This window comes from Ixodes scapularis, unplaced genomic scaffold (genome assembly GCF_016920785.2).
Source record: "Ixodes scapularis isolate PalLabHiFi unplaced genomic scaffold, ASM1692078v2 PGA_scaffold7__128_contigs__length_106722199, whole genome shotgun sequence".
NCBI lineage: Eukaryota > Metazoa > Arthropoda > Arachnida > Ixodida > Ixodidae > Ixodes > Ixodes scapularis.
The window spans coordinates 19,112,872-19,137,762 of record NW_024609882.1 but is presented as its reverse complement, the minus strand read 5'-3'; the positions used below and the strand labels follow the sequence as shown (position 1 = coordinate 19,137,762).

Here is a 24,891-nt window from a genome sequence, read left to right as displayed (position 1 = left end):
TGATACTTGCCGTTCAGAATACGTAAAAAATTACCCGTGCCCAGAGTAGAGGGGCTTGAACTAAATACGATAACAGCGCCATCCTTTAGTGACGAGTCAAAACACGAAAGTTGTTTATATAGCTACTGCGAAATGACACTGTGAGATGGCGCCACGAGCCCTTGCGCGACTCCACCCATCCCCGCTGCTGGACCACTGGACGACCATCTTGCATGCAGTTCTTTTTTTTTTTTTGGTTTTGCTAGCGTTGCAGAGGCCGGCGGCAGCGCGCTGAAGTCACGTTTTCTACTCGTTCGTCGTCATTCGCCGAAGACGTTCCTTAAGATCCCGTGTGCGCCGCGATACTTGCCGTTAAGAACACGTGGAAATTTTTACGAAAGCGCAGTGCCGTAGGAAAAAGGTACAACTCGTTGAAATCAAGTTTCGTCGGTATCGCGGCGTGTTCAAAGCTTCCTTGGCACGCCGAAGTGCTGTGCACATCGTGCTGTGTGCATTGCGAAAGCACATCGCTGCATCTTTGTGCCTTCGCACAAAGATGCAGCGGTGTGCTTTCGGATGACAAAACCACACGGCGTCGATTCTTGATCGGTATCCAAGCGTGCGAAGGCAGAGAGACACAGGACTTCGGCGTGTCAAGGAAGCTTTGAACACGCCGCGAGACCGGCGAAACTTGCTTTCGACGAGTTGTGCCTTTTTCCTGTGTCACTGCGCTTCCGTAAAAATTTCCACGTGTTCTCAGCGGCAAGTATCACGGCGCACACAGGATCTTAAAAAAATGCTGAACCGAAATCTAAAAAAAAAAAAAAAATGCTAAAAGCGGCTCAGCATTTTTCACCCGGGTGATAAGCGATGCAAAGTTCTATATACCTATTGCCGAACAGCATAACGTTCAGTCCAAGGTTTGGTCGTAACATTGTTGCGCGTAGAAAGCTTTGCTAGCGTTGCTTTTACTGGGAGCAAGGGTCGGTTTATGCGTATTACGCTTACTTGCACGTCCCGTTACAACGACGTGGTAGGGAGTATACTATAGGGGTGTTTGGTACGGTTCTAAATCATTCTTTCAGCTAGTCTAATTTAAGCGTTTCCAGTTAGTGCCCGACAGCGCGATCGAATAGAAAGCAGCCGGCAATGTTGCACGTCGCGCTTTGTTGACGCTCGTCACGGGGAACAAAGGCCTGCCAGACACGTACACTATCCAGTCCGAAGCGATTCGGCGAAAGGAAACATCCGAAGGAAGGTGAGAATGATAACCAGGGTTCTGTGTTTTGGACATTTATTTTTCTTCGAAGTCGGCCAGTGTTTCAGGGTTTATTTCGCCTACCGATTGAGCATAGTACGCTCCTTGGCGTTTGGGAATCGCCAAAATTAACAACTAAAGGCAGCAAGCAACTTTTTTTTTTTTTCGTCTGTTGTACGTGAAAATTTTCATATACTAAGACTTTGTATCAAAACATCTTTCGCGATAATATATATATATATATATATATATATATATATATATATATATATATATATATATATATATATATCGGTGGCCATCTTTACATTTGGAGTTATATATTATGCTCAGAATGCAGTAATTAAGATCGCTTAAACTTGACGTCACGACGTCGCAGCGTCAAGTCGTGTTGTGAACGGACGTCACTTTGCACGGTGTCACGTGCCAACGGCGTCTAAGGCTTCTGGCAACGCGACACCTATTGGAAAGAGGATTATCGACGTACAAACTGTATATCCCGTAATAAAAAACAAACAACAAAAGCCGCATGCGGAGATTAAGTTTGTCTGCTTCTTGCAAGCTGAACTACAGTCTGTTCCTTTGTCTGCTTCTTGCGTAGGAATTGGAATGACGTCAGCACGACGCTAAGTTCTGATTAAAAAAAAAAAAAAAAAACTGTGGGTAGACTTTAAAGCATCTATACTTCGTCTCATCCTACGATGGACTAAAGGCCAAAGCTACGGGCAGCCAGGTCCAATCATGTTCCACGATGAACTATGACATGCTTAACATTGATTAAGGATGACCGAATAATACTCCTAATCAAAATGCGCTGCATCATTTCTATAGCTTCGACACTGCAAACAGCCTGTATGTCGTGGCTTTCTTTGCAAAGTAAAATTGATGAGTCACTCAGTAAGGTTCATCGAAGCGAAATACTAGGCAATTTCTAAGTGGTTCGTGATTGGGTCTGGTGGTTCGTAGCTTTTGCCTTTAGTCCATCATAGGGTGAGACGAAGTATAGCATTGAGGTCTACTTACTATCCTGTCAATCAAAGGCAATCGGAGCTCAGCGTCGTTCTGACGTCACCACGACACCTGGAAAGGAAGCAGACGAACCTGCGCTCCGCCTTTCGCATTGGTGTTTGACCGCTGCCAACGCTGCGGTCTTATAGAGCCAATCAAGCAGCGTCAAAAGTGCATCGTCACGGCGATCGTCGTCTTTGTTCGTTTGCTATCACCGGCTAAACCATTCCCACACAGAGAAAGGAAAAAAAAAGAGGCAGGATCACTCTGCGTTTGGTGTGCGTGGTTGGCGTAGCCAATGATGGCGAATGCACAAAGACGACGTGCGTCATGTCGATCCACTTTAAGCGCTGTTTGGCTGGCTACCTTGGATCGTATACCGTTGGCAGTGGCCGGACTTAATTTTAATGGAAAAGATAGCATGGTCGTCTGGTTTCTCATCTCGGATTTTTTTCCAAGGTGCTATCTCAACTTTGCGCCGAAGGATTCGTGCGGCATGCATGTGCATAGCGATAAGGCCTCTAATCTCCCTGCCGTTATCTAGGTCTCCTTTACGACCCGAGGGCATTTATAGACGGGTAAGATGAGGCGTGCCGCCGTACTCCATATGGTGTAAACGCCTCCTGCTTCATTCCTTCATTTCTCCGAGAGCTTCCAGTCTCGCCAGTTGGCAATGTAAGCGGTTTTTTTTTTTTTTTTTTTTTTGTGTGTGTATGCGGGTCCACATCACAGGAGCGAATGACGTTTTAGCGAAAAACGGGGGCGCACGTTAAACCATCTGCCGCGCTGCGCTTAAGCCGCTTCGCGGCGACAGTCTGCGGCGGCTCATTAGAAAAATAAGAACCCATTTGGCCCACCCGAAAACCCCGCTTCGCGGCGTCGGACTATTCGCTAAAGTGTCATTCGGTAAAACGTGGGCGTTCGCTAAAACGTCAGTCGATCAAGTGAATGCCTCCCGTGTGTATGCGTATATTTAAAGATCCCGTGGGAGTTACCCGGTGCATGAAAACATTCGTGCAGCTTAATTAATCGTTATGAGGCATTTGACTACTGTTGCCTGGCTACGCTACTTCTCGCGGTATCTAAAACGTGCTTCGCTCAACAAAAAATATGCAGGGTGTGTGAAATACACAGGCTCAATCTAAAGTGGACCGTAAAAATCGGCGCCTGCACGTAGCAATCTAAACTTTTCGTCAAAGGTGTTTTCGCTGATCGGGTTTATCGTGCAAAATTACAAAGCGTAGCTCCTTTTCTGTTAAAAATAGGGCCAAAAAACTTGCCAGGGTCAACGGCGACCGGCAACGCAGACGACCGAATGAAGTGGCGTGGCGTGTTTGGCTCACCTATTGATAGATGGCGTCGGGAGCAGCGTCGGAAGGTGTAGCCGACGGGCGAAGAAAGCAGACGGAACGCAGTAGAAATCCGTCGGCAGCAAGAACGCAGTCGTTCTGCAACCGCGTTCTTTCCTATTTTCTTTACCTTACATCTCGCTCGCATTGTCCGCATTTTTTTTTAAACCAAAGGTTAACTTCAAAAAGATTATGATAATTTTAATAGACTACGGTCGTCGCGAGCAGACTCGATTAAGGTGTCTGTCCTTGGATTCGTAAGGACGTAGCGCCATCTATGAACACGTGCGCCAAACGTTCCCCACCACTCGACTCCTCTGCGTCGCCGGTTTTTTAGCCCTATTTTTTTTTTTTTTTACAGAAAGGGAACTACGCTTTGTTATTCTACAAGGCTATACTGACCTGTGAAATATTTGACGAAAAGTTTAGATTGTTACGCGCAAGCGCCGATTGCGCCTAAACAACCCGATTGCGCCAAACAAAAGTCATCACGGGAAACGTGATTGTATTAGACCGGTGCAGGTATAATTAGCACAAACGACTTATGTAATTGTCAGTCAACGGTAGGAATGATATTATTCACATTTTTCATACATAACACATAGTCACTAAGGAAAAGCAGGTGCGGCGAGTCCAGCCAATGGGTTGTGGCATTTGCCGATAAGAACCCCAGACAGCCAATCACGAAGTAAGGGGGTAAATTAACATAATAGGCCACGCCCCGCAGTTCTTAAGCTGTCAGTGGCCATAGTAAATGCCAAGATCGATTTAGTCTTAGTTTATACACAGGAAGTTCGTCTAACGACGGTGGGATCGCGGTGCGACATGTCGCATTCTGTGCTTTATAGATGATTGACCTCATTGTTTTTTTTTTTTTTTTTTTTGCTGTCGCCATTGAATGGCAGTGCATGGCTATTAGGCATCAATCTTCTTTATGTATCTGACAAAATTAGGATTACTTAAAGCATCACGGGGCTAAGCGTGTGCTGATGACTATGCTGGGTCCATCGCAGGGTTGGGCAGAAATACTCAAAAATGTATTTGGTAATACAAATACTGTGATACATTAAAATAGTAGCTAAATTACGGATACTAAGATATATGAGTAAAAATGTATCGCGATACGTATCGGGAATACATTTTAAAAAGAGGAAAAAAGTATTTGGAAATACAAATACAGGAATACATTTTAGGGAGGGCAGAAATACAAATACAGAAATACTGGTAGTGCAATACATTTTCCAAATTTGTTTGAGACGCCAACTGAGCTGAAGCTTGAAGTTTGAAGTGGATGTTTTCGATCCCAAAATTACTTTCCTGTAGGCTTGGCACTTTGCCTTAAAGGTAGTGGTTTCGGAAGGCAAGAAGCCTTCAATGGGCCCAAAAAAACGTTCCATCAAGGGCTGACCGCGGTCCCTTCCATGACATCGTGTCTGTCTGATGAGGGAGGCCTGTCAACATTGATCACATGACATCACTGTGATTGAACTAGTATTCTTTATCTGTAGGTGTGGCTTTGAACATGAAACTTTACTACGCTGCTGTATGAAAGGACAATAGGTAATTTCGTTGTAGGTTACCTAGTCGAAGATCGTGCATGCAGTGCCATTTGGAATTTTCGAGAATAGTGGACCACCTGAAGCATCTTGGAATACATGTATATCTTCTGTTATGGTTGAAGAAACGATACGGTAGCATCCCTGTTCTGAAGGTCCTTACTGCCGACTTTCCGCCACCGACGCACGGATTGCAGTCCTCAAGTTTGGCCTAGCATTATCCAAACAGAGACCTCGTGGATTGCCAGCTGATATTGCCAGCACAGGCGCGAGCTGTCCGAGAAACAGCGGTCTCGAGACGAGTCGCGGGAGTACGTTGTCTGGGATGGCACAGCGAGGCCGCTTCTGGCCTGCTTCTGGGTTTCGGATCACCAGAGCAGCGGGTCATATTCACGTCGGCTGATGAGGTATCCTCGAGCCGTGCAATGTTACGGGCGCAGCCGCAGATGCATTCGAATATGTGTTGAACTCAGTCTTGTACACGTTACTAAAAAAAATTATTCGATTACAATTACTATTACTCTTGGCTAAAAAGTATTCGATTAGATTACTTGATTACTCGACGGCAAAAGTAATTGGACATTACTTAAAGAAGAAATCGTTACTTTTCCGATTACTTTATAGTGTGAAGAAAAATCTTCAGCGCTCATAACAATGAACTACTTCCAACCTATATTTCACATTTGCACAAGTATTGTGAAGGTGCAACACCTTCACAATGCGGGCACAAGCATAGAATTCGTTTGAAGACGTTTAATGATTTGGGCGTTCGCCAGTGTGTGTGTGTGGGGGGGGGGGGGGGGGGGGGAGCGGAGGGGGTTCTAGATCTCAAAGTTTGCGTCGCTCATCTTATTATTCACATGTGGATGAGCTCGCATGTTACAGAAAAGAGCAGCAGCTCCAGGATTTGAAACGGATCATGTATAGTATTCATTAGCGGAAGAGATCGCCCCGACCAGTTCTCAACTCGAAACATTGCTTGTCACAAAGACACCGTAGGGGAAATGGGGAAATATTTCAACTGCCTTTGTTATATTTTGCATCCGCTTTAGGCATTCTTCGGTTCTGGTTCTCCTACAGGCTGCGAGTAGGTACCCTAAGCAGGATTTTTTTTATTTTTATTTCTGTGTGTGTGCGCGTGAGGGGGCTACTTTGAACGAAGGACTCACAAAGCTACATTCTGCTTCCTCAAACTTCGCCCTGAATGGCCTTTGTCACGCGCTGTAGCTTCCCTGGGGCTTCCCACTCCCAGTCCCAGCTCGAAAAAATAAAAAAAACGGACATTCCACAGAAACTGTACATAGAAAGAGATTGACCTCGTTTCCTACAGCTCCGCATAAATCTTTCTTTTTTCCGTTAAAAGAAAAAAGCAAATTTTATTTTTGTCATTTCATAAAAAAAAAGGCGTGTGCCCGGGGGGGGGGGGGGGGGGGGGGGGGTCCCGTGGACAAATTGTAATGGTTACAAGTAATTTTATTACTTCAAAAAGTAATCAAATTACTCTAGTGATTACTGCCTAATAAAAGTAATCAACTGATTACAAAATTACTCCAAAAAGTAATCGATTACAAGTAATTTGATTACTTGTAATGCGTACGGTACAAGTCTGGTTGAACTTCATAGCGTGAGTCAAGTCAACCACCGCCAGGCTCGTGCAGCAACGGAATGTGACTCAGCTTTGCCGGCTGGGTGTACTCTGTACGCTAAGGTGAGAGAGACGGTTAGCAGCGGGCATTGGATGCCAGCACACAATGACTCAGGAAATCCCTACCTAAGGACCTGCGGCAGAAGATGCTCCGACTCCACTCCTGGCACGCCACCTGGTTTGAGTCCCCGACTACGCAACACTTCTCAGAAGAGAGAAGAGACGCATAGAAATATAGTTTGCAGAACCAAAAGGAACCTTGGTCAGCATGGTAACAATGCCCCAGCATCTCATTGACTCTGGTGCCCTCAAGGGGGGGGGGGGGGGGGGGGGAGTATTGTCAAGAAATGTAACGAAATACATTTCATCTTGATTGTATTGCGATACAAAGAAATATTCCAAATGTATTTCGATACAGGAATACAGATACTGGTGAAAAAAATGTATCGCGATACAGAAATACAGATACGAAATGTATTTCTGAAATACTATCGCGATACATTTGTATCGCGATACTGCCCAACCCTGGTCCATCGTCGGGATGGCACCCCCTTTATGGGCCGAGAAGAGTACGAATCTAATCGGTAAGGGCAATGAGTTCTAGACCTTGTTTCAGCTTAAGTCCAGACTGGTCCAGACGCAGCCGACGCTACGAGACAATAAGGAGTATTCACTGGACGCCATATTTGTGGGTGCTGTTTAGAGCGCATGCTCAGAACGAACTCACATTAAGAGGTTGGTAAGACCGGCAATCTTGATGGTGTGAAATGCATGTTGCAAAAGGACTGTGAAAGCTCGCCATCAACACGCGCTCAGCAGTCGCGCACACGGCTATGGCCGCCAGTGAATACTCCCTACAAGACCAATCAAGCAGTGCCAAAAGCGCAAGTTAGAACTTAGTAGGCCTTTTCTGTTTATAATTGCACCAGCGACGATAAAATACGTACAGAAACATGACGAACATCATGATGGTGCGCTTTTGATGCTGTCTGATAAGTACCATCAGCTCGTAGCGTCGGCTGCGGTTGAACTTAAAAAGGCGGCGCGAAGATTTTCGGACCCAATTAATTGCCGGAATCGATCTGTGTCACCCATAAAACGAAGAGCAGAAAACCAAATCGAAGGTCAAAGTGCCCTTCACCTCTCCACATCCTCTTTCGATCGACGTACTCTGGGGGATCACCTGGTTTCCCGTTCGGTTTTCTCTTCAGAGACCCCAGCTGCTTCCTTCGGGATTGTCGACTTTTCAAGTATTAGCATCGTCCATGGTCGCGGCGAGCGATCGGCAAATAATTCGTTCTTCTCTTTGCGATTACGCAGCGAAATATCAGTTTTACAAGACAAGGTGACGCGTTTTTTGTCACTTCTGCTTAGGTAAACAATATAAAGAATACAAACTGCAAAACTTCTCAACAATGGAATCGTTGCACTAACCCCTTCCCTAATTCCGGTCGAGAACGAAACCAAAATAAATTACTGGTATCTCTTTAGTGGCACGAAATATGATCACAGCCGAAATATTACCTCAAAACGAAGCTGCGAATCCCACTAAAACCGATTTTAAAGATGCGACTAGCTGCTCTCCAGCGGGCGTCAAGCGGGTTAGCTTTTAGTCAAGCAACACTGGAGCAGTACCAGTTTGACGTCACGTCGCGGCCGTACGTCTGCTGATCCGTGTTGCCATCCCTCTAGCAGATGGTTTTGGTTTTTCCGTAGACGCCCGAAAGCAAACTTTGAGCCATGTTACATTTATAAAACTGTGCGAAATACCGAACAAAAATAATTATACCTTGGAATTCGGAGATGCTTCCTTAGCTGAAAACAGTCGTGGTCCCCAAATTCACAAATATTGACCGAAGTTGGCTTTTAAGGTGAAACGAAGTATAGTAAATCATTTCGATACCTCTGGTAACGAGACGATACAAAAAATAATAGTAACGAAATACGTTATTCGTTACTGGCAAATAAAAGGAACGTGCTACCGTCACCGTTAACGATGAATGGAACACACGTTACTTTTGCGTTACCTTTTCTTTATGAAACGACAACGTTTGTCAACACTAACAAGTGGCGCATGGCGCAGTGGTTTTTCTAAAGTTTGAGTTTTGGCGTAAGGAGCAGAGTGGCAAAATTTTGAAGGTATCTGGAATGAGTGCAAGAATTCACATAACTTGGCGCCTTAAAACACACACACACACACACGCACAGACACACACACACACACGCACTCACACACAAACGCACACGCACACACATACACACAAATTTAGTGTTATTTTTTACAATTATTGTGAACAAGACGTAACGACAAGTTAACTACGTTACCCGTTATTCAATATAAGTAGCGTAAGCTACTTATACGTTACTCTTCTAAAAAAAATAACGAGTACGTTACTACGTTACCGGAAATGCAACAGGTAACCGGTAACGAGTTACCACCAACCAGGGTGGAAAATCGAAATCCAGTTGATTTAGATCGTGATTTAAAGCATGATTTAAAACATGATTTAAATTAATTGGGCCAGTTTTACTGCGATGATTTAGATCGAGCCTTTCACACAGAAATGATAACGGATATATATATATTTTTTTATTTGCCGTTTCGCTATAATTTGATGTTTTTATGTGCATTTCTTTGGGTTCTTCGATCATCGACCGAAAGAGAATTTATATCAGAATCATCGACCAGAAGAAAATTTATATTAGGCTAAACAGCAGTAAAAAATCAATGTGCTTCGGAACGAATCAGAGCGTTGAGGTTTCCGACCTACTTCGTTCGTCAGGTACGTAACGTCCTACTGCAAGCAAACCAGAACGCGAAAAAAAAAAAAAAAAAAACAAGGACTAGAAAAGTAATGTCCTACTATTGCAAGCAGATCAAAACGCAAAAGAAAAGGCAAAAAAAAAAGCTGTATAAACTAAGAAATGAAGCTGTTTGTGTTCTAGCACGGCCTGTTTTACGTCAATAAGAAGTTACGAATCAAGGTGTGCTTTTAATTTACAGTAATTATTTCTTCTGCTTTGTCGTCACTCTCAGATTGGACGGATATATATCTATCAATCTTTCATGTTTAAAAATGCCTCCAGTAATAAAGAATCACTGTTTTCTAGGTACAGCGATTTGAATAAAATAAAGGTCTGACTTAACTAAAAAAAATCTGGTTTACATAAAATAAACTTTATTTACTTAAAAAGATTAATCGTGATTTTTTACCATTTCATCGCCAACACTGCAGGGGAGCAACGGGTATCGTTCTTGAAGTTATCAAAACGATCGACTAAAACTTTCTGTAGGGTGCTTCCGTGCCAACGTCATTTCGTCCACCGTTTTGTTGTTATGAGCAGTCTGGCGTGCGCAGAAGGTGAGCACTCCAAAGATTCACATCACACCCTCAAATTGGTAGTGCACAAAAACTTACAAGTTTCATCATGCTGACATCGAACAACAAAATGGCAGATTGGCGTCACGTGAAAACAGCGCGTTTGCGTGTGCATCCTGCAGATATTTCGGGTATCGTTATCGGAGGTAACGGAGCACACTAATAGAGAGTTTTAGTAGATCGTTCCCATGACTCCGATAACGATACCCGATACTCCGCCACCGCCTCCCTTGCGCATGCATAGTATCGTTATCGGGGCTATCGGGGGTATCGGAACCTATCTACTAAAACTCCCTAATAAAACTCCCTATTAGGTAGCTCTACGGTCGTTCCGATACCTTCGATAACGATACTCAACACCAACACGATGACGCGAAAAGTCGTCTGTGGTGTATCAGGTATCGGTGTCGGAGTTACCGAAACAATCTGATAAAACTCTCTGATGACTAATGCAGGTTTACAGGGGCGTTACGCTGATGCTGAAGCGCAGAAGAAGTCATGCAGTTGGCACTTTCACCTCTTCTCCTCGTGCTTTCTGGTATGGCAATCAGAAAATTCACGTCCATCTGTCGTGCATCGTCCTTGGCCACTCTCTAACATCTCTTCACTCACTATCCGAAGCAGGAACTGTGTTCCGGGCGTGCGCCAATGTCGCTCCCGAGGACGCCGAGTTCGAAGACGTCGAGTTGAGCGACGTTGAAATTGAAGATATCAACGCCGCGCTCAAGAGGTACGTATACCACAGACCCGATAACCCGCAAAAATCCACGAGAGCTTAGTTAACACTGACAGGACATCGTCCGATCGCGCCATTTCTCCTCACTGCTAATCCAGCAGAGGAAGGTTGTGGCATCGGGTCCGGTGTCAGTGTCCTTTGTGGTGTTAGTTTTCCCACTTGTCCACGATTCATGGAAGGGGTAGCTGTGACTGGAAACGATGCTGACGTCTCGCTCCAACGTAAGAATGCTTGCGTTGTATAGTGAGACGTCAGCATCGCTTCTAGTCACAGCTACCCTTCCATGAATCGTGGGCAACTTTCTGGAGCATCTCAGAAGAATTAAACAGGTCGCGTGCACAGCTTTGATGAGTGCGTAACGCAACTGGCTGATGCAATCGGTCTATTGCTCTTGCCTCAGGTTTCACTACACAAGGTTGCTCAGCAATGCCGCCATCGAGGCCGAACTCGTCTTCCCGAAGGTGAACGGTTCGTTTCCTATGTCTGGGAACGTCAGTCACCTCCGGCCTCAGGCTCCCGATCGCGTCAACCCCCGGTTTCTGGTGCACACGAACCGCAACGGGGATGGCGAGAGTCCGACACTCCTGCTCGAAGTGGGCTACGACGGCGACATGGACGCCATCGCCGAACTCTTGGACGTGAAAGAGAAGCTGTACATCCTGGTGCACGGGTTCCGCAGCAAGGCGAGGGCTAGATGGATGCAGCGTATCAAGAATGAGATCCTGGCAGTGGTGAGTTCGTCCCCCACCGTGGTGCGCCCAGTCAGGAGCCGGGGCCACGCAGCTAACAGATCGTACAGAAGACAGTCTGCATACATGTTTGGAGCATGTATGAAGCCAGCGTACTTCGAGCATGCTTGAGGAATGTCGGCAGATAACTGTGTCGTCATGTCTGAAGAGAACATCCTGCCTTTTGTACGATGTATGAAGGGAGTGACTGCCCGACTTCACACCTGTGTTCCGAATTTGCCCGCAATCACTCTCTCGCCAGAGTCGCCGGGGCAATCTGTTTTTACCGACTTTTACGACTAATGAGCAAAGTAGTACATAAGGAGATAATTATTAAACGAATGTATTCGCTGAAAATACTACAGCCGCAACACAGTTCGAATTCTGTTTTCCGTTTCAAAGTGACAGGGGCATGCAGCGACCATAAATAAATGTAAAATTTGGGGGTTGTCGTGCCAAACCAACGAAGGGCATCTGGCACGTATACGCACCAGCGGAGGACTGAGAATTCATTTAGTCCACCTGGGGATCTTTTGACCGTGCAACCGAAAGCTCGGTTACACGGCGCCTTTTCCGCAAAAAGCCTCCGTCAGTTTGCGTGCACCGCGGCCGGGATTCAAATCCGCCAACTGGGGATCCGTAGGCCGGCGCTTTGCCTCGGAGCCACCGAGGCGGCAGCAGCAACCATGAAAGGTTCTTCTTTTAAGAGAACCATGGAACAATTAATTTTTACATTAGATAGCTAATAGACTTGAAGAGAAACCCGTTACGGACAAGGCATCAGAAGTGTTCGCGAGGTTTATACATAAATCTGAAAGGGGAGGAGGGGGTATAAAAGCTTACAAACGCACCCCCCCCCCCCCCCCCCCCCCACTTCCCCGGTTAATACCACGCGTAACTACGCGTGGCACTACGTAAAAGGGGCGGGGGCCGTTTGTAAGCTTTTATTTTTCTCCCCTGGTTGGACGCTCGTCTCGCTATGCTGACAGAGCAGTGGAAGCTACGTGCCTGGTGGACGAATTAATCGCCTGCCTTTAATCGCTTGACCCGATTCTCCAAGTGCGAGATGGCCAACAGAGCATGATCAAAAAGAGAAACGGTTGACTGGTCCAAAGAACTCGCAGCTTCCACCCTCCTGTCAGGTTAACGGTGACCCGCAGTTCTCAGATTACCTGGTCTATAATCTTTTCGTCACCCTGCGGGGAAGTTTACGAGCAAATTGAAACCCCTGAAGCGCGCTGCCGACGTTAGGAGTCAACCTGTCAGATCGCTGAAGAAGCACAACGGATGGACGTGGGTTCTTCGAGAGATATGATGTCACAGGCGGATATGACGTCACAAGTGAAGCGCTGCCCAGATCTATTTTGTCGAACTAATTATTGGCCCCGTAAGTATGACCTCACCGCTCCAAACAAACCGTTGCTAGGGGCGTTGTTATGGACTAATACATGGGACTGGATTTTGCTCCGAAAGAGCGATCGTCCAAAAATTGGACGTGGAATTTAAACGTCTAAAAAAAGGCTTGAGGTACACCTAAACACTTCTTATGAGTTGTGAATGCGAAAGCATGAATGTCATTCTTCGCGCCGTGGTCGCTTCTGATACCCTCGGCACCAAGGCCACTTCTGATCCTCTCGGCGCCGCGGCCGTTTTTACTCTGGCGCGGGCACGCAGAGCCATGCGCGCGTCGGCTTCATATCATTGCCTTTTTGCGGGGTTTAAAAGCTGGGATGCCTCAGATCGCGGCTTCGCGAATTTATCTGCCGTTTGACGCGGCTGATGACGTCCGCTCGCTCCATGGGACAGTTAATGCTTTCGCATTAATAATATATCAAGGAAGTCTAGATTTCACACTTACCACGACAGACGTTTGCAGAGACGGCAACTTCCGGTCCTCGAGACGTCTCGAGATGCCTGTTGCAGACGACGAACGCTTGACGAACGCACACGGAATGACTGAAGTATGCCGTCTGCTGCAGGTTGAAACGTTTGCACAAAGATATACGATTTTTTATTAATTTGGAACATGGCAGGACTAACAAAACTAATCAGGTTTATAAAATCTAATTGTATTTGCGTGTGATACGTGATACTCTCTAAAGAAAATCATCACATGCATGGACATCTGCTAAAAATAGAGCGAGAAAGGCATCTCTTGAGAGCACGATATCAAAGCAGCATCGGACCCTCTATATAATTTTGCAATTAACGTACATTTTAATGAAAGAGCAATTATTTTGACTCTAGATGAACGGTTCGAGACCACAAACTTCGTTTTTCAGGCTCTTGATGTGGGTGTGGGTTCAGTGCCTGCCTTGTAATCATCAAACTGAAAAAAAAAATCCTATTGATTCTTTAGTCTTAAGTAAGACCCCAAGTGCGCATGACTGAGAAGGAACGCTTTTTCATGCCTCTAGAAGATTCGAGTTTACTCTTACCTCGACCATAAATATAAGGAGGTCAGAATGACCTTGCCTAGTCAGTCTCGTCCTAGCTCACTAACGAACATTCTAGGTCGAATGCTCAAGATGCCGAGACTAGTAGTTAAAGAGCCGAGCGTGGTTTTGTCGACTCAACGCCAGCTGTTACGCCGACTCATCGTCGCTCGCTGATGCCGCCTTCAACGCTCATCCTTTCTTTTGTTTCTAGGCACAAGTTCGTTAATTAATTTTTTTTTTCTGTCTTACGTTCGTCAATTCGATTCCATCTTCGAAAATATTAACTTTAAAGGCCGACGACCAGACTCGAGATTCTGCAAGGCAGAAGGTCCTCCTCACCATGGGAAAGGAGGAAACAGGCGGCAATGGACAGGGTAGAAGGGGGGAGAGGAGGAGGCGAGGGAAAAGTGAAAAGCGCGAACTGGTTGTCGGTCTTTAAGCAAACCATTACCATGTTTCGCGTACCGCGGTACCGGAGCCTTTGAAGCAGGCTTTTAAGCGGGCGCCTGGGTGGTGCGTGACCGCGGGGCACAAGCTTCAAATCGTGCTCCAAAGGCTCCGGTAGAACGGTACGCGGAACACGGATACGGTTTGCTAAATGTCCCCAATATAAATCTATTACGGACAGTTCCGTCTGAACACACAGATGTGCACTGAAGCAACTGTGCTGTCAGAAATCTTTGAAACGTGCGCTGTCCTGCACTTCGACCTAGATACACTTCACGTCGTCGTGCGTGATTCGGCTTCACAGTGGTTTTCACCTTCTCAGGTATTTCGGAAGCTAGCTCCACGAGAGGGCGTTCGCGCACTCGCGAACCTAAAGCGTCGATCAAAGCTGTGCATGCACGGGCACTCTTCACTTCCGAAATCCCACAGGAAGCTGACCCTGGGAATAGAAACGTTAAGGACGAGCGCGTTGTTAAAGAAAGAGACAAAGGGACGGACAACAACGCCAGACGACAACTTCCCGTGGTCCTTTGTCGTTGTTGTCCGTCTGTTGGTCCCTTTTTCGTAGTGAGAACAGAATTTTCGTCGATCATCACCGACATCATTCAATGCGGTGGTGTATACTCCAGAAAGAAACACTGAACCCGCGAAGCCATTGTGTCGTCTGCTAGCAAGGCGAAAGCGGTTGTGAGACTTCATTTCGGGCTTTTGTCATCGCTTTATGGTAGTGAGACGATAGAAAAATACTTCATGATTAGATACTGAGAAGACATAATGCTTACAAAAAAATTATGTACTTTTTTTATCAGACGATGTCTAACCTCGCGTCCAGCCCCTATGCACTTGTCCATAACAACGGCCCTGGCAGCGGTTTGTTTGTAGCGGAGTGCCATGTTGTGACGTCATTACTTACGGGGTCAATTGCCATTTCACTAAAAATACAATAGTCTATTAAAAAAAAAAAACTGGTGTATGTTGTTTTTTTTTCATAAAAAAGTTGCTCCTATACGAAGCTTATGGAAGTCCGCCTCCTCCCTTCCCTTTTCTCTTTTTTAATTTCCCCCTGGCTTGCGGCGCATGCAGGAAAATGCCACCGTCATCCTGGTGGACTGGAGCCAGGGCTCTGGGGGCAAGAACTACTCCGTGGCAGCTGGCAACACTCGTCTGGTGGCACGCGTGGTGGCGATGCTGCTTGAGCGCCTGGTGCGCGCCGGGGTGCTGCAGCTGGAGAACGTGCACTACATCGGGCACAGCCTCGGGGCGCAAACTGCGGGCTTTCTGGGAGAAGACCTGCAGGATATGATGGCTTCCAAGATCGGCAGAATCACCGGTGCGTCTCAGCCACCTGCCTTTCATGTGCGACGTGTAACGGTGAAGAATGAAATGTGTGCATCCACACTTCCTCACAAACGTGAAGTTCCACGATAAAATTCACTCTTTGCTTCTTTGTTTACAAGTACCGCCAACCATTATTGTAGGCACGGGCAATACACGTGTCACGGGGGGAGTGCTCCGCCTCCATTTGCTTCCAAGGTCCGCGCACGACATGTGCTTCGTACAGCGGTAGATTTGATGCTACTTGCAAGCACAAACGCATCAATGGACTTTGCATAAACGACCTGGCTGGTGCCTTCATAAAGGCCCGTTTCGCACAAGGCTGTTTGCTTGCGTTGCGTTAATTGCGTTATGTTACGGGAGCTTACGTATGCTTTTGCGCGAGCACGTCTCCAGACGGTGCTCGCGCAAGAACAGAGACACGGGCCTTGATAAGACAAATTCTGGCTCGACAGGTCTCGATCCGGCAGGACCTATGTTCCAGTCCTTCGGCGTCCACCTGCGGCCTGAGCACGCCCACTTCGTAGACGTCATCCACACGAGTATGGGCATGGGCTTCAACGTCTTCCGGGGCCGGATGGGCATCACCATCGACTGTGGACACGTGGACTTCTACCCCAACGGCGGGAGGCGGCAGCCCGGATGCAAAGCGCTTGGCAGTAAGTGTTCTTTCCTATATACAAAACTCCACTGTAGGCCTTTACAGCTCTTCTAACCCGGGCCAAATATCTTGAGTCACGGCGTTTAATATATTTTGCAGGAAGGAGCTACTGTGCATGCTCGGCGCGAGTCCCACAACCTGTGACACCCCAGTGGGCAAATATAGCAGCCCGCCGAAGGCGACGGTAGAATAAGAGGGAGGTGCATCAGAGAGAGAGAGAGAGAGAAACAAACTTTTATTTCGATCGAAGATGCTCCTCGATCTTTAGACGAGGTCCGCGCCTATAGGTAGCTCTGTTCTGACCTCCGTCGTCCACCACTTTCTGAATGTGATGAACGAGGAGCGGCCACCACACCTTTTGAAGCTCTGGAGGGAGGAGAACCATTCCTCCCAGCCGCTTGGGATCAGGTGGCAGGGTAGATTTTATTAATTAATTAATTAATTTATTTATTTGTATTATGTCCAGAAACAGCCGAGGCCTTAATACTGGTACACAATCACACACAACATACACTTTAAAAAGAAAAAGAAAACACGTACACATAATGGCAGAACACATATAAAACCCAAACACTGATGTTAGTAAATGTGAATGGTTAGTGCGCTTTTAAAATCTCACTCATTCCCGAGAACGTCAACTACCACGCTCAGTACATTAAAATTGCTTTGAATTTTTAAAATTGGGGAAAATGAACGTATGTTTTGCAAGTAAAACGTGTTGTGGTGTCGACAGTTTACTCGGGGAACACGTGAAAAAAGCAGAGAAACAAGCCTGGGGCTTGTTTCTCTGCTTTCTTCACATGTCCCCCGAACGCTTACCAAGGAGCCACTGGCGGCACTTGAACCCCGAAGAACCAAACGCGGCTAGCGGGCAAATAAAGAAGCGCTCAGTAATGATTTTTTTTTTTTTTTTTAATGATTGATGTTGAAATATAAGGCAAATGTACTTCTAATTTTTTTTTTTTTTTTTTTATGTATTACTGTAAGCAGCGCCAACGCTAAGGCTGCCCTTCTGAGGCGATTTCATCATCATCATTTATTTTGCTTGAGGACCTGCAAGGGAGCGGGCAATACATATAAATATTTAAATAAATATATATAGAAACAATAAACGCAACATTTACACAACACTAAAACACTGTAATAGAATTTGATGGGTTAGGGAGGGAGTTGGTAGTAGATGCTGTTGATCTGGAAGGAAAAAAAAAAAAAAAACATGACAAAGGAAACGTGCAAAACGTACCAAACACACAAGTAGAAGTCTCGTTTTTTTTTCTTTTTTAATGGGCTGGTAATTTTATTTTATTTCATTTATTTACCTCAAGGGCGTATTTGAGGACGGATTGAATGAGGGGGTATGCAGTGCGTGCATTCTTAGCAACATAATAACACAATTTTTGAATCACTGTCATTATATAACGGAGTAACAAAATAAGCGCAATCAGGGCCCAACACAGCTCACAAAAGAGTAGTGACATCGCACGTACACAATAGCCATTTTCAACAAGAAGTAACTATGTATGAAACAATAATTTCAATATGAGGAAACAGGAAGTGATTATGAAGACAAGACATAAGCACGTATACGTGTCCTATTCATACCATAGGTGCTCGCACATTGCGTTAAATTCAGCGGGGTTTGTGTTGGTAACCATCTCGTCTGGCAAGTTATTCCATTCTGTAATCGATAATATTAAGGGTGAAAACAGAAAGGAATTAGTGTGACTGGTATTGCTGTACCTTACAGGAATTATTGGTTTGAGGAGAAATATAATGCACGGAATGACAATAGGTGTTTTTAAAGCACGGGTTACTGTAGTATAAGTCACGAAAGAAACATATTCGGTTAATTTTGCGCCGGGCCGACAATGAAGTGAGCCACAAATTTGCTTTTAAAGCTGAGAAACTAGTTTGAGGCGAAAAGTCGTTTGATATGAACCAGGCTGCTTTACTTTGGACAGATTATAGTTTAGGAAGATATAATTTTGATATGGATGCCATATGATACTTGCATATTCTAGATTTGGGAGAATCACCTCGTTTCACGTCTGCGTGCAGAGTTCGACTGTTCGCACGGCAGGGCGGCCCTGTACTACGCCAACTCGATCCGCACCTGCAGCTACCCCTCCGTGCCGTGCTCAGACTACAAGACTTTCAAGGCCGGATGGTGCTCGTCGTGTGGCAGGTCCTGTGGCTTCATGGGCCACAACGCCAGCCCGCTCCTCAGGGGCAGGCAGTTCCTGCGCATCTCGGCCGTCTCTCCTCACTGTGCGAGCGACAACAGTGGTCCTGCTTCGGCGGTGATCGTGTGGACGTACGTGATGATGTCTGTCGTCTGCAGCTTGTTCTGCGCTGTCTGCTCGCCGTAGCACCCAGGGACATCCTCTTTTCATCCGCTGCAACGTCATTCGTGTGGAAAATACCAAGGCTGTGAGTGGTGGGGACGAGAAATTGACGGCAAGGTTCTGTGTGGTGGTTGGTTGGTGACAATGAGAATGTTGTATGTTTGTAGACACTACTGAATATACGAGTCAGCGGTGTTTGAAACGTTGCCTTTGGCAAATCTGTTCCTTTCTTTTCCACTTTGGATTCTTCTCATTCTCTTTAGAGCTGTCCATCGCTTATTACGCGGACAAAACATGCTGAGTCACTGAGCTGTGGAAGCATGCGCAGCGTCTGATATGCCGCGCAACAGAGCAAGAGCGCGTGCTCGAAAAGCGTTCTATAGCCCAGCAGATAAAGATGGCAGCGCGGTAAATCTACACCAGGGCCGGTTTGCTCATCTTGCGGCTGCGGACGCGGCCGCGGCCAGGAGGGAATTTTACGTCACGTGACCAGCTCCATGGGGACAAGGAAGTACCTAGCGTCCCTGCCTAATGGCGGAAAGATCCTCATCGCTTCAAGCACAAAAGCCTAATTTCGCTCGCAGAAACTGATTGGAGGGACTTTCAACTGGAATCTAATTGACCGCCCGTTTATACTGTAGGAGCGGTAGGTAAAGTTACGGCCAGGGAGGGCAAATAGGAGCCAAAAAAAAGAAAAAACCACACGAGATAAAAGCGGTAGCAGTATTTTTATATACCTCCGCCGGCGCCGCGCCTCGCGCCTTCTGTTGTGGTCGAGAGGTTAAAGCGCCGGTAGCTGTCGTCGTGGCGTGAAAGTTCCGGGTTCAAATCGCGCTAGGGACTTTTTTTTTTTTTTTTGTGTGTATTTTGCGCGTGTCTTACTTTTGAACTCTGATCCTTTTTTGGAAATCATCCACTTGCACTACTGCGCCTTATACCCCTGTTACACGGGCACACTTAAACGCGGTTAACTCAACTTAACTGCTGTTTCGCGGCACCACAGATACCGCACTATACTCTCTGACAGCTATATCAGAAGAAGTGAAGAGCGCGCGCGCACTGCTTCGATAGATGCTCAAAATGCTCAAGTGCACGTTCGTCCATAGCTTTGACTGCATAGCCGCAGAATGTTGTCCGCAAGTATTGTGCGCTATCTGCGGCTTAGCGTAACTGCAGTTAAATGTGCTCGAGTAACAAGGGTATTACACGCTTTTACTGTTAGTCCCACCTGTTCAATCGAAACACCGGGAAGAAGAAAAAAAAAGATCAACGCAAGTTAACGCGCTAATGGAATCATTTCGTAATGTTCATTAAAAGGAAATCAAGCTAACAGCATCAGTATGGCTTTCACACAAGCAGAGCCGAAACAAGCATCCTTTCCCCAGCGTTTACAATTTTATCTGTTTTCGAATAACGCTCTTGCTACGATTCCTTTCAATAACAAGAGACGCCTATTTAGGACTAATAAAAACTGCAATTGTAGCAATTAAAAAAAAAACAATAAAACAAGCAAAAAAAAAAGATTAGCAGCTGTGGATACATTGATTGAGCGAAATCCTACAGGCAAGGCAGCAGGTCAAACGTCTGAGAAAGTAGTAAAACTGAACTAAAAGAGATCGTACTTTTACTTGCAAGGAATGAGATAAAAAGTATATTTATACTCTTTACATTTTGTTGTGGCAATCGTTTTGTAATATTAACACATTACTTGTTGAATTTTAGTTAGACTAGCAGACGATCACGACCAAATGCAAAAATGAATCAGGCATCGACCATCGCAAACCCTCTCTCTAATGCAAACACCTAAAATAACTTTGAATCAAGAAATGGAATTAATTATAATTAATTATAATAACCTGCTGCCTTGCCTGTAGGATTTCGCTCAATCAATGTATCCACAGCTGCTAGTCTTTTTTTTTTTTGCTTGTTTTTTTTTTAATTGCTACAACTGCAGTTTTTATTAGTCCTAAATAGGCGTCTCTTGTTATTGAAAGGAATCGTAGCAAGAGCGTTATTTGAAAACAGATAAAATTGTAAACGCTGGGGTAAGGATGCTTGTTTCGGCTCCGCTTGTGTGAAAGCCATACTGATGCTGTTAGCTTGGTTTCCTTTTAATGAACATTACGAAATGATTGCATTAGCGCGTTAACTTGCGTTGATCTTTTTTTTCTTCTTCCCGGTGTTTCGATTGAACAGGTGGGACTAACAGTAAAAGCGTGTAAGGCGCAGTAGTGCAAGTGGATGATTTCCAAAAAAGGATCACAGTTCAAAAGTAAGACACGCGCGAAATACACACACACACAAAAAAAAAGAAGTCCCTAGCGCGTTTTGAACCCGGAACTTTCACGCCGCGACGACAAGTACCGGCGCTTTAACCTCTCGACCACAACAGAAGTCGCGAGGTGCGGCGCCGGCGGAGGTATATAAACATACTGCTACCGCTTTTATCTCGTGTGTTTTTTTTCTTTATTTTGGCTCCTATTTGCCCTCCCTGGCCGTAACTTTACCTGCCGCTCCTACAGTATAAAGGGGCGGTCAATTAGATTCCATTTCAAAGTCCCTGCAATCAGTTTCTGCGAGCGAAATTAGGCTTTTGTGCTTGAAGCGACGCGGTTCTCTCCGCCATTAGGCAGGGACGCTAAGTACTTCCTTGTCCCCATGGAGCTGGTCACGTGACGTAAAAATCCCTCCTGGCCGCGGCCGCGTCCGCAGCCACAAGATGAGCAAACCGGCCCAGGGGCCCTAAACTCGTCAGACACAAAGTTGGAGCCGGAAGTTCACGGAGCGCGCCGATTGGACGCTGGGGACAAAAGTGCCAAATCATCGTCGTGGTAGTCCAATCAATGCGCTCCGTCAACTTCGGCCCCAACTTTGTGCTTGACGAGTTTAGAGCCCCTGCTCGCTCGCATTATCAATGTTTAGCGACAACGTTGAGTTTCTAATCTTAACTCGATATCATTAAGCAACTCGTGTCGCAGAAAAACCGGCGTCGGTGGCGTGACGAGAAAATTGCAGACGCGAAAATCCTGATTGGTCGATAGGGTCATGACGTCACAGTCATATGACCTCGCGCGGGAATTTCAAACAACCCACAACGCTCACATGACGTCATGCGTAGAATCAAAGTTATTAGAATATGACATGTAATGCGAATTAAAGATTGCAGCATGCCTCAAATGATTTCACTTTCTAAAGTGATTCAGTTGCCTTAAAGAAAAATTAATTGAAGAATTTTAGGCGGGATTTCAACTTAGGACCCCTCGGTTGCGGGCCAGACTCGCTACCGACTAGGCACTTTCTGCTCACTGGCAGGAAGAGCATGAGAAGCGAAGGAGAAGGTGATGCGAACGGGGCCCGATAACGCTATCGTGTCCGATTCTTAAAGGCGAAGCCGCGCCTCCTGTAATTTTCGTGTTTGGTAGTCGCATATATGGTGCGCCTTGACGATTGAACTTCAGTTGTAAGTTCTGCAATTGTACGTCTTCTCTCTTCTGTCCCGCCCATTTGCGGTGTACATGCCGAAAAAAAAAAGGAGTATATTTTTACACCCCTTGTCACATTTAATACACCCCAAAACTTCAGATCGACGTACAGCGCACTGACGTTAAACCGACGGTACGAACTTTCACGAGCGGCTTGATAGCCGAATTGTATAGCTTATTAAAACATCTAATGTATACGTGTGACTGCCTGCAGAATAAGTAACCGGGGTTTTCTTAACCCTACGGCAAAACATCAGTGCTTTTGTTTTTCTTCGTAGTCTTTGATACGCGCTTTAGCTGTTTAATATGTTATATGGCACCATCATCAAGCCTCTCGTAAAAGTCGCGACCGTCGGTTCGACGTTAGTGCGCTGTAACGTCGAACCGAAGTTTTGGGGTAAATTATGTGTCAGTAGGGTTTCGTGTTTTCGGAGTTTATTTTTCGTGAAAATCGGAGGGTGTTTTTCAGAGTTAATTTTTTTCCCGAAAATTCGGAGTTTATAGCAGTTTATATTTGTTTATATTAAAAATATCCAAAATTCGGACCTTAGTTTCGCAGTGTTTCCTATGAAAAATAAATAAATAATATTCGGGTGTAAACGTATGCTAGATAATAATAAAATAATAAAACGCGCTTATATCAATTAATATTTATTCCACTTAATTTGGTGCTGGTGCCATTGCCATTGACAGCACTAATTTGTCCCACGGCAAAAGTTGCCCACATGCGTGGCTTCAGTAAACGTGGATACCTTACAAATAAACTCCTGGAGGCAGTCGCTGGGAAGCACGTATTCATCCCATCCTATTCCATGCTACCCCGCGGCTGCGCGAGGTGGAGTGGTAAAGGATGTAATAGGGACGTTTCAACTGCCCCTCTTCCAATTTTATGCAATCTCTCTGGTCCATAACTTTAACTGTTACAAAAAACACAACCTCCCCTTCCTGTTAGAACAGAAATAGTATGGCCCACACTGGAAACCAATACATAGCCGTTTGTCGTGATCCGAAAGTGATCCGAAACATGTCCCGAACCTTGACGAGATAACCGGTATAAGACTCCTTTTGTCAATGATCTGAGATTTGAAAGATAACTCCGGTGGCATTTTCCCGGGACCATTGACCCTGTGTGCTGATCAAACTTAATAGTAAAATGCAGTCTTTATTTTCTTTTGAAGGGGGAGGGGGGAGGGGGGAAGGGGGGGAGGTCACGTCAAAATTTCACGTCAAAATTGCCCCGTCAAAATTCGGAGTTTATCGGATAAATCCGCATTGACCAAAATTTTACCGGCGGGTGTTTTTCGGAGTTTTTCGGATTTATCCGAAAACACGGAACCCTATAGATGTAACAACAAACGTAAAAACTACACTTCTTTTTTTAGAATGCACGCTTTATTTGGCATGGAAAGAATCGTATATTCGTTGCCGGTCGCGCTCCGTGAAGACAGTATTAACCCTACCGAGGCCCTCAGGGATCAATGAATGATTGAATGAATGAATGGAATAGAAAACAATATTCAATCAAATGCCTTATAAAGAAAAGCTATAGCAAGTTTTAAAATATATATATATTTTAAAATTATTTTTGTTTAGCCCACGCGTGTGAAAGGCGCTTCAAGCGACCTTCCATTCGGGACGGCGTCTGTTTAAACATGGGTCAGCACAATCTTGCTACGAGTCCCCTGATATCTGGCATCATCGAGAGCCGACCAGAATAAAGCGCGAGCTCGTGCGCGTTGTTCGCAGACCTCGGATGCATTATGCATGCGAAGACGGGTTCGACTTCGCGTATGAAGGAGATCCCGCTGACTCGAGTTTCTCGTCTTTGTTGCCCTGAATGTTTTATGCAAATATACATTTCAAACTGTGAAAAAAAGAAAAAAATCTTTCTTGTGTCGCGCGTGGTGGGGATGATTGCAAACGGTGCAGGGAATGTTAAAACTAGGGTGGGACAACAGTGCTGATGCATAGCATAGACAGGGTTTCTGGGTTAAAGTACGAGATGTAAGCGTGGAGGTTAAATCATTGTGAAAACACCCTATGCTGGGGTTACAAAGGGAACAACGTCGTTGAATTTTGGGGATGTCTGGCGTAGGAAGTCGGCGTGTAATGTACTGAATGAGAAAAGGGCACGCGAAAGTGTATCGGTAAGGGACGGCGTGAAACGAGCACCCTTAAGTCGGGTTTCGTTATATTTTTCTTATCCTCTGACTGTCGACGCGGCATCTGCAGTACTGAGCTCTGTAATGCCTTGAGAGTTTGGAGAAAAAAAAATATATAACAGTATTTTTCGGACTATAGTCCCCGGTGTAGAGTCCGCAGGGGCAAAGTTGGGGTCAAAGATAAAAGTTCTTGCTAAGATAGTCCGCACCTGGTGCTTGGTCGAACCAAAAATCTTCTCATGGACGGCGCACCTTGAAAAATGTCTGCTTTCTTGGCTCACAAAGAAGCCTATAATAAACATAAATTATCATTAACGTACTCTTTCATTCACAAAATCCATCTGGGCCCGTTTTCTCGAACGCGAACCGTGGGTTAAAGTTA

The 24,891-nt window shown here is 45.6% G+C and overlaps 1 protein-coding gene across 1 annotated transcript; it reads left to right on the top strand.

Annotated features, from left to right (window-relative positions):
• Nucleotides 1–891: 891 nt before the first annotated feature.
• LOC8052568 (pancreatic lipase-related protein 2) lies at nucleotides 892–19,071 on the top strand. Its single transcript, XM_042286186.1, has 8 exons — nucleotides 892–1,237; nucleotides 2,790–2,920; nucleotides 10,631–10,713; nucleotides 10,797–10,905; nucleotides 11,312–11,642; nucleotides 15,608–15,854; nucleotides 16,315–16,518; nucleotides 18,579–19,071. The coding sequence occupies exons 3-8, from the start codon at nucleotides 10,674–10,676 to the stop codon at nucleotides 18,887–18,889; spliced, it is 1,242 nt and encodes a 413-aa protein (XP_042142120.1). The 5' UTR covers nucleotides 892–1,237; nucleotides 2,790–2,920; nucleotides 10,631–10,673; the 3' UTR covers nucleotides 18,890–19,071.
• The last annotated feature ends 5,820 nt before the right edge of the window (nucleotides 19,072–24,891 follow it).

Bases quoted from the DNA above. Each gene is read 5' to 3' on its own strand.
- LOC8052568 (XM_042286186.1), top strand. From the start codon at position 10,674: ATGCAGTTGGCACTTTCACCTCTTCTCCTCGTGCTTTCTG. The intron at 15,855-16,314 runs GTGCGTCTCAGC...CTGGCTCGACAG, and splicing joins CAAGATCGGCAGAATCACCG to GTCTCGATCCGGCAGGACCT. The intron at 16,519-18,578 runs GTAAGTGTTCTT...GTCTGCGTGCAG, and splicing joins CGGATGCAAAGCGCTTGGCA to AGTTCGACTGTTCGCACGGC.